Here is a 12,035-nt window from a genome sequence, read left to right on the forward strand (position 1 = left end):
ACATACAACGCTATTACTACCTTTGTTTTTGCGAGTGTGTACTCTTATTATCCTTTAATAAAATGCTGTTGATACTGCACTAGGCATTTGCACCCTTTTGCTTTACTCTGTTTATAGAGTTGCAAGACTTTATGATCCTAAGAGGGTTGTTTTGGCTCTAACATCCAGTCTTGGTTGTGCAGTGAAAGATATCACTTGTGGTAGTCTGTCCCATCACTCTGAAATCCCTTAGTGCTACAATGCCAAGATACTTTACTTGTACAATGCATGTATTCCAGTGTATGTTTTGATGTTTGCCAGGAGTTCCACTTCGACCTTGAAGCAGAATTGAAAACTTCAATTTAAAGCAGAATTTTACCCATAACAACTTGATAAAAAATAATGTTCTTTAGCAAGGAACATACATTCCACATGAATAATTATGATACCAAACTTAGTGTGTGCTGTAAATTGACTCCAGCATTCTCCCTGTTTCTTCTTACTGGAGGCTGCCATTTTGCAGAAGCTCAGAGCCCCGATGCAGCAGTAAACCATAAAGAACTTAACTCATTGATGTAACTGTTTCAAAAAACAGTTACATTCCTGGAATGCCAGTATTGCTAACTGTCACAATTGCTTCTGTCCTCAAACTGTCAAACCATCAAATGGCTGATTTGGCAGTTGGAGATGAAACAGAAGCAGCTTCCTTGGCTATAAATAATAAAGGTAGGAGGGTTTAATGACGCTTTAGGACTATCTACAGATCGGCCTCTACAGATTCAACATTGCCTAAAAAAGCCTAAACATGGAAAGCAACTGAGCATGTGCAGAGCAGGGTGATACAGTGTATTACTGGATTTTACACAGTATAGACACTTATTTTTATTTTTTTTTACATAGCTTTACCTGCAAAAGGGGCCTGCTTAAAGTGATGTAGCAGGGCTTCATTTTCTGACTAAAGTTCCACGTTAAGGGTTCATTCACACCACAGTGCAGAGACATCAGTTTTTCTGAATGTGTTCTGCAAGGGCACACCTTCTGTAAATCATTTGTTCTCCATGTCCCCTGTTCACATCACAAAACTATTATCAGATGTATATTTTTTCTGCACGGGAATCTGTAAAATGTATAAAACTCATTGAAGTGCGCATGAAAACTTATGTAAACTGATGTCTGTCCAAAAGCGCCCTCCCCTTTTCCTGACCTGCCAAACTGCATGCTCGGATAAGGGTATGGTATTTTGGGGGGGGGGGGGTCCACGCCATTTTTTTTTGTTTTGGCATGGGGGTTCCCTTCAAAATCCATACCAGACCCCTAATGGATTTTTAATTGCTGGCAATTCTTTTTTTTTGGATGCAGCTGTATGCGGGGAACACTGTATGTTTTCACTACTTCAATATTAACAAAGGGCAGCGCTGTCATATATATCACTCAATATCATATGACTCTGTGTCTTATACATATATTAGTGAAACTTGTGCATACGATGCATATTCTGTAAAAATACCAAAAGCCATAAACCATAAATTCTAAATGAGTCCTTTAACCATTTGCCCTCCTAAGGATTTATCCTCCTTCCTGACCAGGCCAAGCACTGCATTGCTTTAATTGACAGCAGTCATGCAACACTGCACCCAAATGAAATTTACATCCTTTTTTTCCCACAAATTGAGCTTTCTTTTGGTGGTATTTGATCGCCTGTGCATTTTTTATTTTTGTGCTATAAAAACAAAAGTCCTACAATTTTGGTAAAAAACTATATTTTTTACTTTTTGCTATTAAACATGTCCATTAAAAAAAATGTAAAAAATCAAATTTCATCATAAATTTAGGCCAAAATGTATTCTGCTACATGTCTTTGCTAGAAAAAAAATCTCAATACATGTAAATTAATTGGATTAATTGAAAGTTATTATATTTACAAACAGCTGAATATATACTGTGATTTTTAAAAAAGTTTTTACTAGTAATGGCAATGATCAGTGAATTATAGCAGGACTGCGGCGGTCATTCTGAAACTGGGGGGAACTGACTTGGTGTCACTGACATCCCCAGTGATACCAATACAGTGATCAGTGCTAAAAAAAAAGCACTGACGCTGTACTAATGGCACTGGGCAGGAAGGGGTTAACATGTGGGGTGATCAAAGGGTTAACTGTGTGCTGTTTTACTCTGTGCTTTGTTCGTGTGCTTCACTGTAAGCACACTGTAAGCAGTGTGCATGAGCTGACGGAGGAGAACCATATTGTTTACATAGTTTTCCTCCCCTTCGGACATGCTCGTAAATCACCAACACCGGTGAGTAATCACCGGCCGGGACCCAGTGATTGACAGCTGCGGCCGCAAATAGTTGGCACAGGTTGGTTGCGTGCACACCTTGCATGTGCCCCCTACTTGGAAATGCAAAATCGCATATATATACGTGATTTTGAGCACCCGTGCTGCCCTGTAGCAGTATATCTGCTATAGAGCAGTTGGGAAGTGGTTAAGTACAATATGTTTATATGCAAAGATTTGTCCTTGTATTGCGTGTGAATGTCTGTCATCAACTGGTAAAAATGTGTTGATCTTGCTATAAATCAGTTCTCTTTATCACCATAAACATGTAAGTCCTCCACCGACATACATACAGTATATACTCTCACTTCCTGTATTTGGCCTATAAGATTTAGGTCCAATATAGCCTTTCCCTTTAAGCAGGGTTGGTGTAGCCTCCTGCAATCTCCAGCCTCCAGTTCCCGAAGTAAATCAATCCTTTGCCATCCTCTCAATCCATACACAATATTGTCTGAGCTTGTGTCTGCCTCTGTGTCTCTCACACAGTGAGATATAGAGACAGACACACGCACAGACAATATCATGGAGAGTGCTCATGCTGGAGAGATTTTCCATCTTTTTCTATCCTGACAGGTATCTCTCCAACACAGACTCCTCTTATGACAAGAAAGGAAGTGATAGGAATATATCCAAAAGGGACAGAGATACTTTCCTTTTCCAGTCCATTTCCATTACTTTCTTGTCAAAGTACCTAGGGAAGATTGGAGAGTCATGCATTGCGTAGAAGCAATTGCACAGAGAACAGTAGTTTGTATGCAAGAACGAAACTCTGGTCCCCAAATGCCAGTGCAATGAAACAGAGACAGGAGAGCGTGAAAGGAAAAAGTACATGATGTGCTTTTCTCTGATACATCTCTGTTCTCTACTGAGACCAATGACAATATAGATCTGTTTTTCGATAGAATGCTATAGTTCTTTTTGTAAGTTACTTTGCACATGTCACTGATGTATCTCTACACTTTTCTTTGACAAAGAGGGGACACAATACACCCATGTGCAGATATTTGCAGTTTATTAGTATCTGTTATTTGAGAAATCCAAGTGATGCTTTGTTAGATATTATTGTTCAATAACTACTGTTTGCAAGAGTTTCACATTAGGTGTGAATGACCTTTATGTCAGCTTCATTGATTCCAATTCCAAAGTACAGATAACAGTAATATAAAATGCATTAAAAGTAATTGCAAGCTTAGGGCATAATAAGCAAAGTTCCTAGTCTGCTTTTGTTTCAAGATTGCTAACTACTGTTGGTTCTAATGGGTATAAACTAACACTATAGATTTTTTTGTGAGGACTCTTGAGGTACACAGTTAACAAACCTCTTCTATTTTAAGTTGAACTAAAGGCCTAACTGTCATATGAGATTTGAACCAAAGCAGAACAAATCTTTGTGTAATAAATGATTCCTGCAAAAAAGCATGGCAAAAAAAGTAATATTTTCAAATTAGTTAACATCAGTTCATGAGTCACTTATCTTTTATTTGTTAGATGATGTCCAAGATGTTTTGTAATTCAGAAAAATGGAAACAAATCTGTAGCTTGCTTTCTTTAAAATATGATACTCATAAACATGGTATAGCAATACTAAATTAGTTAGCATAGGCTAAAATACTAAGAGTAGTGTAAGAAATATGACGGTCGTATTTTAAAAGTGCATTTGACAGCATTGTCACTTTATTTACCCAATTGGCATTGGATCCAGGGTTGATGTATTGATTAAGGTGCACAGATAATGGAATTGCCTAGCCTTTGACTACGTATCCCATGGTATTCTTTAAGTATGATGGGTTACTATTGCATGAGCCCATAAAGATTAGTAGTTTGGTTTGATCCTTGTAATGTAGAAATTTGTTTGGTCCTTGATTGGTGGTGGGACTCTCTTTTTGGGACCTCATCTTCAGGTATGAAATAAGAAATCAATTCTGCTAGTGATTTTAGGCAGGCATCTTGTCAATTTGTTGTGCTTTCTCCTTATGTAAGAGATAATTATGACCTATAAGAGAAAAAAATGGTTGTGGTACATAGACAATATGCAAGGGGACTGGCAGTGAAGCACCATTCACTCACTGGGCATTGGGCATGCCCTTGTGTTGAGATTATTGTCAGGGATCACCTTGACATTTCCAGGCATCAGCATAAAGCAAATGTATTTAGTTATGCTGTAAAGTTTGAGCATTGGACAAATTTCCTTACTAAAGCTGGGACAGTTGGTAGCATACATTGTGACAAAAACCCATCCAGTGAGTCAGTAAGAACCTGCTACAAGATTGTAGCACCCTCCGTTCAATCATGACAGGTACAAAGTACTTTGGGAATAATGCAGTTCAGACACTGAGGTGTTGCAGAATTCAAAGTCTTTATTATTGTTTGAGTTTAAATACAGAGATAATACCAATTATTTCAGGCGGTGTCCATAAAGCGCCAGTCAGGATACTTTATAGATGTTACAATAACTCACCATATGGTGCGTAATAGAAATATAGCAAACAAAATAATAAGTTCTACAAATCCTCATAGGCGTGAACACTTATAGATAACATTCCAGTCCCCAGAGAACATTCTCTTTATGGAAATAAAAGTTGATTAATATGGCTGGGCTGTGGTAAAACATGATCACAAGTCATTATGTTATGTACTGTACCTGTTCTATTAGATTTAAATCAAATCCTATCATGAGGGGATAGGGTTGTTGGATTTGGCCTATATGTAAATCTTAGATACCAACACCGGGGAATCTCTTTAGAATCATATATCATATTATAACATACTTTTCCATGGGTAATATTTAAAGTTTTGATACCAGTCATAGTTTCCCAACGTTTAAATGAATATGGACAATTATGACAGTATTCATACAATGAAATAGATGGTACATCATCCACTCTCACATCAGTATCATTAACTTGTCCTCTGAAACTATTCTGCAAAACTACTCCATGTTGGAGTAGGAACGGCTACCAAATATGTAGTTAAAAGGTCAGTAGGATTGAGCATATCTGACAAACAAAAACTGGAACCATTCATCACTGTCCTAGCCATGTAAACCCATACATTCTCAGATTGCTTTAACAGTTCGCGTGGATGTCTAGGGTGGGACAGGAGGTCAGTCTTTTTGGGTTGCAGTTAAAGGGTGATAACATTATGTACTAATCACCCAAATCAGGAGAAACACTACCAGTGTGAGACAACCTATTAAAAGGAAGATGTCCCAAGATGTTTGCAGATGCAAATGCACTGACATCTTGATCAGTCTCTTTTTGGCTGTCTTCCAGAGACACTCTATCACTGGCTTCACTCTCTTTGTCTGTACCCAACTCCTTGGGTCGAGCAAAATCCGAGACTTTTTTTACTCTTTGACGCATGGATCCAGGCCTGAGAATCTGCTGTCAAAACTGCTGTATGAATCACAGTTGTGGGCTCTCCATTAGGTGGGTCCAGGATCTTGTGTTTATGCAGGGCCTTAACAACCATTTTGGCTCTTGGCTTTAAAGGATGTGTTGGTTCCTGTGAGGGAAGCGGAAAAGAGAGACATACATCACCGTAGATGCCATTCAAAAGCCTTTTAAGGTTTGTCACATATTTTTCTTGGATCAAGTCTAGGTCCCCAGGCATAATCACCATTGACCCTTTGGTCCAAGGGGTAGGAAATGGTCTACCCATCAATGATTATCTTCATATCCTGTTGTGAACATTGTTGCTTGAGTTGCTCTTTTCAGGTAGTTGATGGCAGTAGTGGGGTTCCTCCGAAGGTCAGGACAACCCTTTTATAATGCCATTAACTTCAGTCATTCACATTTCATTACCCACAATTATGTAAGGATAAGCTTGGGTTGCTCCCTTGTCATCTCCAGTGCCTTTTCTGGCTCTCAGACGATACCTACCAGATTCTTAAGATTCATCCTGCTCAGGCTGACTCACCTCTTCGTCCCCTGCTGAACCTTCTGACTCCTCACTTGCTGCATCCCTCTCCTGTACTGTCTGCTCCTGTACAACCAATTTCTGTTTACTTAGTTTTGTTACCTGGCTTGCTACCTTGCCCTTTTTACCCTTTCCCTTATTGGTCTTGGGCATCATAGCAGCCACAGTTTCCTGCATGTGCTCCAATGCCTTTCCGAATATAACTTTTGTTCCTTCTTATTTCATGAATTGATAGACCTGGAACTGAGTCTTCCCCTGAAATAACCTCTCAACCACCATCCATCAATGCAAAACGGCTAGGGATGGCTTGGTAAAATCAGGGAAGGGAACACCAGTGGAGCAGTAGGCGAGGCCCCGTGGGCTGGGGCAGAATGTAATAAATGTCTCCTCTGATTGTTGACAACAAATAATCCTCATCCTTAGGGAGTTGAGGGTACAATTTGGTATAATCAGGAAGTGCAGTGGCCGATGTCAAGGAGGTGCCAAGAAAAGGATTATTATTCTGCTTGGCTATTGGGGCACTTGTATCCTGGAGCATATTTTAACGAGTTTAACACTCCCCCTTTCAAATACTTCATATCCCACTCAGGATCTGGAGCAAAATATGGAAAGGCAGTCTTGTCCCCCAAACATAGACCCATTATCATGTCCATATGAAAATCATCATTGTCTCCATCCCTGGGAAAAGGACTGGCACTACTCATAGTTTCAGTCCATACCGCCAAGTTGTCCCCCATGGGTTAACATAATACTAATCCAAAGGTAATACTCGTAAAGTATTCTTTACATATCTCATTACCTGGTGGCTGGGTTTTTTTTATAGAGCTGATCTCTTTTCTTTAGTTAATTTTTTTAACAATTTACTTTCTCCTAATACTTTATGCGTTGACTTAGGAGGATCTGGGTACTTCCCCTTACTTTGGGAGTTTCACATTGTCACTTAAAGCAAAGAAGCAAGGTTATGCGAACGGCCTATGTTTTTCTGTTCCGGTGATTACTCTTTGTGCAGGGTGAAGCCAGTGCATCCTGGGATATCTCATATCTTTAATACCACCAAAGCAAAGCTATCTCTGAACAAGACCCCCTCAACAGCTACAGGTCCTTTTAAGGAGTGTTGTGATAGACTTCTATGAGGGCTTTGGAGATGATACTGTGTACAGGACTGTAAGGTAACCATTTTATTTAGTGATAGCTGCTTTGATTGGCATTAGGGTAATTTAAAAACTGGTGTCAAATGCCATATTTTTAAGCAAGTTTAAACTAGGCCTTAAAGTGGCAGTTAGAGTGTTGAGACAAACTATTTATCACTAACAAGGATTCTTACAATCAGCTTTTCACCCAAAAGGAATAAAAAAAACACTTTTACTGTAACTGCTTAAAAAGTGTTAGATGGAGTATGGCTTTAATATATTGGTGAAGTCCTTCTAAACTGTTTTGTGCATCTAATACTATCCTCTCTCCAGATTGATAATGCTGCTGTCCAAAAGTTTGTTGATCCCCAATCCAGAATGGAGACACCCTGTGTTACTGCCTGGATTACCAAGTGAAAACAAAGGAAAAAAGCCTAAAAAGTAAACAAATGTAGATACCACATTTAAAGAGGAACTAAAGTCTCCCTTATCAAAAACTATGAGCATTCAAGACATTTAAGGGTTGGAATGATGCAGTGTAGTTAATAATTGTTTTTGCTAGGGATGCACCGATTCCAATATTGGTGCCGATACAAGTATTTTCACGAGTGTTCATACTCGTGAAAATGGCCCTGATACCCAAAACCAATACTTCGTGGTGCGATTTGCTTCAATACAAAATTAATGGGTGCAAATTGCACTGCAAAGAGCGACCTTTTGATTTGAACAGGAATGCTGTGAAATCGCTCTAACAAGCCTGGGTTCACACAAAAGCAGTGGGGAAACGGCATGTGACTCGGACAGGAATTGCACCACATTCCTGTTCAAATTGCATGCCATTCTTTGCAGTGCAATTTGTGGCCACTAATTTTGTATGGATGTAAATTGCACTGCAAAGTGTCAGTACACAGTATTGGTGAGTATTTGACTGAAAGCATCAGTACTTGTACTTGCCAATAAAAAAGGGTATTGGTGTATCCCTAGTTGTTGCGTTTAATACCACTTTATGTCAGCTAGGGCTGCTGACATCACACATCCATATACTGTAAACTTTCCAATGCATCCAAAACTATCCTGTCCACAGACTTACAAAGCTGCCATCTAATGGTTGCTCTATTGCTTCTCCAGAGAATGCAGTCACGGCCACCACAATTAGCCCCTTATTGCCGTCTCCTGGCAGCCCTTTCAGTGGGCCTTTACACACAGGAGGCCACCCATACTTCTGTACTTCTGTATCATGTGAATATTGTGACTGGCTTTCACAGTGGTTACATCATCGAGTGCCCGTCCCCCTGGATCCTGATCCGAAGCCTTAACTGAGAGCAGAGAATGACAGCTTGGTTAGTGTGCTGGAACTGCAGTGAATCACTCAGCACCCAACCGTGCACAAGAGGCAAGTTAGATTCAGGCTAGGTTCACATCTCCGCGTTCCTGCGGGCCACGTTTTGCACAGGCACGAGAGTACATTCATTTGAATGGACTCCCGTGCCCCAGAACACGCAGGGAAGAAGTCCCTGCACTTCTTCGGAAAACACAGCCCGCACAGGAACCTTGGTTCCCAGTACGGTTGTGATTTCCAGTGCGGGCGGCGTGTCATTAGAATTAATGGCATCCGCCCGTGGGTCCGCATTCCTCTGTGGGTGGTGCGGCTGCACGGATTTTTGTGCTGATCCGCTGCGGCACCACCCGCACAGATGTGAACCAGGGGTAAAGATTGGTAAGCTGCAATATATTAAATCTTTGTATAGATCTATTTTAATGGGGTACAGGAGGGCTACCTCCTTCTCAGGGCCTGTGCAAATTTTCATACACCTTTTTTTTTTTGTTTCATATTTGGCATTAGTTAAAATATAACAGCATTCTTTGTGTTTGTCCTAAAACCTATGCTATTATTCTCCATTAAGGTCATGCCTATGAAGTGTATTATGTCCAAGAGAAGATATTACTTTTGCTCTCTGTATCAGCAGTCTGAAAGTTAAATTACTTTACATTATAAACTAACCCCTGTAGCTAGAAAAAATCCTAGCTGTACAAAAGTAATAAGAGTTTGCCTACCATTGACATTTTCCATCCATTAATTCTTCTCTTTCTCTGTGTGACCTCTGTGATTCTTATTACTAGAGCACAATGGAACGGTGACAAAGGATTAGTGAAAAAGATGAGGGAAATCAGGAAACTTGAAGCCCCAAATGATATCCTGCCCTCCATTAACACCGTGGTATTAGCTAACCTTCTAATATCTGAGATAATGAACTTCAGATGATCAGAAGTACAGCTTTGTCTATTGATAGTTTTAAGAATTCAGAAAGCATGCAATAAATCTACAGCTATATAACATATAAAATCAGTGGAAGATTAAGTTGTATTTTACCAAAACATTCCAGACTCTTGAATTACAATTCAAGGTTTTATTTCACTTTAAATAGTACATTTGGGCCAATCTGGTCCAAACAAACTATTTCCGTTATAGAATGATGTGACCGCTGTGCATGCTGTATGGACTGTAATAGCACTAGCTACCTACTGCAAGTAGTGCTGTATCAAACGCAGTACAGGCGACTTTCCATCTGCTGACAGTTTCCGTTTGACTGCCTCTCTGCCATTCTGTCCATCAAACTATTTAAAGTGAAACTGAGCCTAGAATTCTACTTTGAATGCTAATTTGTACTAAGTCATAAAAATGTTTTAAACAGCTGAAAATGTAAAAAACATCAGGTCTGCAGAAGGCATGCTCAGATGTGATGTGCTCCTCATCAGCCAACGTAAGGAGCTAATGCAGAAGGCTGATCGCACGGCTGTCATTCTGAAGCAAGAAGTACTGGTATTGGCAACTGGTAAGAAACTTGCAACAGATTCACCAGAAACTATTTGCTTAAAGGGTTAGTTCATCTTGACTAGTGCACCAGAGATCGGTTCATCCAGATCCTTACCTATAACTCTTACTTAAATAAAAACATGACACCGATTTGGAGTAAATGGCCAACGTGGCCTTTTATTAACCACACGATTTAAACACCAAACCATTCCTTATAACAGAAAACATACCAATTTGTTGTTGGTCTTCGAAGGCCCCATCCACCAATCATCTGAAATGCACCTGCGGACCCCATATACCACCAGGCCTCCAGCCGCAACCACCCACCTCGGAGACAACCTTACCGTCTGCAGTGCAGCACCACCACATTCCAGTTAAACCTTGGTTAACTGGAATGTTCCCCGGGCACACCATACCACCGATGGGTCCCACACCATTCTCTGTACCTTCAAGATAATACCCGCCTCCAAAGACCAACAAACCGCCACAACACGCTGGGTAAGCCCTTACCCATGCGTGCCCCACCACAAACGGACTGCTCTCTGCACACCATCCTGTAAACCCAGAGACCACAAATCCGTCCCTACAGCATTAAGATGTACTCCATCATTCCGCAGATACCGCCAGGTATCTACCTCCAACTCCAAATGCCGGACCACCAACCCTCCATTCCGAATGAAAAAGCACCCCACCTCCTTGTTGACCTTTATCCGCGCTTTATTGAGCCGCTCCACCGACCGCGCCAAACGCCAAGAGGCGCGGGCTACCATATCCGACCATACCAACACCATGTCCGGATAATCCCTCCGCAATAGCAGAAAGTCCATCTTTATGTCCCTCACCAACTCCCGCATGGACCGAACTCCCAAATCATTACCCCCCGCATGCAATACCAGAACATCCGGTGGCCTATCCAGACTGGCAAAACGCCGAACTTCAGGCACCACACGACCCCACAACATCCCCGGCACACCTATCCAGCGCACGCAAGCCTCCTGTCTAGACAATCCCAACTGCCGCCCATTAGGCCTCACATCCGCCCGCCTGGCCCCCCAAAAAACATAGGAGTGCCCCAGGATCCACACCAGGCGCACCGCTCCATCTGAAATAAAAGAACAAGAACTACCACCAGAACAAAAAACGGCACAGAGACAGGACAAACTCCCCCCCAACCCAGGGACCACAACCCGGGATCCAACCTTAATCAACCCAACATATGCGGACGAATGTACAAGCGAAACCTCTGGGAATCCCATCTACCAATCCGTTTTACCGCCGCATCCGACAGACCCCACCGGGCGGCCTCAGTAGCCGCCCCAATCCGAAACGAGTGAGAAGCATACAAAGATGCATCCAAACCCACAACCTTCAAACAGCGTCGAAAAACCGACACAAATTGAAAACGAGTTAACGGGGACCCATCTTCATGCATGAAAAAAGAGCCACGCCCCACCGGACGATGGGACAAAAAGTCACGAACCGCCCGCACCGGGCACACCAATGATGTTGGAAGGGCAAAAAACCGCACCCGCGCACCACGACCCAATTGGTCCGTCTAGGACCGACGGACGAACACCTCCACCCAGTCACTGGAGACCCTGACATCATCCCCCAATAACCCCCCAAGAACGGATTTGGATGGACTGACGAGCTCCCCAATACGCAGTGCCCCAAAGAAAGCCACCGCAAAGGCCGCCCGAAATAAGCACACCTCAAAGTCTGAAAAGCAAACAAAGCGCAGATGCTCAAACAACGATCCTAACAATTCAAAGGACACCGGACGACAAGAATCCTTACTGCGACAAGCCCTACGGTAACCTCGAAGAGCCTGTCGTACCCAAAATTCTTTTGTGAAG

The 12,035-nt window shown here is 41.7% G+C and overlaps 2 protein-coding genes across 11 annotated transcripts in view; one reads left to right on the forward strand and one right to left on the reverse strand.

Moving 5' to 3' along the window:
* The window catches only part of PTPRM (protein tyrosine phosphatase receptor type M), a 998,088-nt gene that overhangs the window by 287,320 nt on the left and 698,733 nt on the right, over positions 1-12,035 (forward strand). The gene's annotated exons all lie outside the window — the stretch shown is intronic.
* On the reverse strand, positions 10,614-11,611 carry LOC149467876 (uncharacterized). The gene is made up of 2 exons (XM_089670971.1): positions 11,440-11,611; positions 10,614-11,281 (listed from the first exon to the last, which is right to left on the reverse strand). The coding sequence occupies exons 1-2, from the start codon at positions 11,609-11,611 to the stop codon at positions 10,686-10,688; spliced, it is 768 nt and encodes a 255-aa protein (XP_089527097.1). The 3' UTR covers positions 10,614-10,685.

Source organism: Staurois parvus, unplaced genomic scaffold (genome assembly GCF_062004578.1).
Source record: "Staurois parvus isolate SC_StPar_1 unplaced genomic scaffold, SC_StPar_1.0 ptg000097l, whole genome shotgun sequence".
Taxonomy (NCBI): Eukaryota; Metazoa; Chordata; class Amphibia; order Anura; family Ranidae; genus Staurois; species Staurois parvus.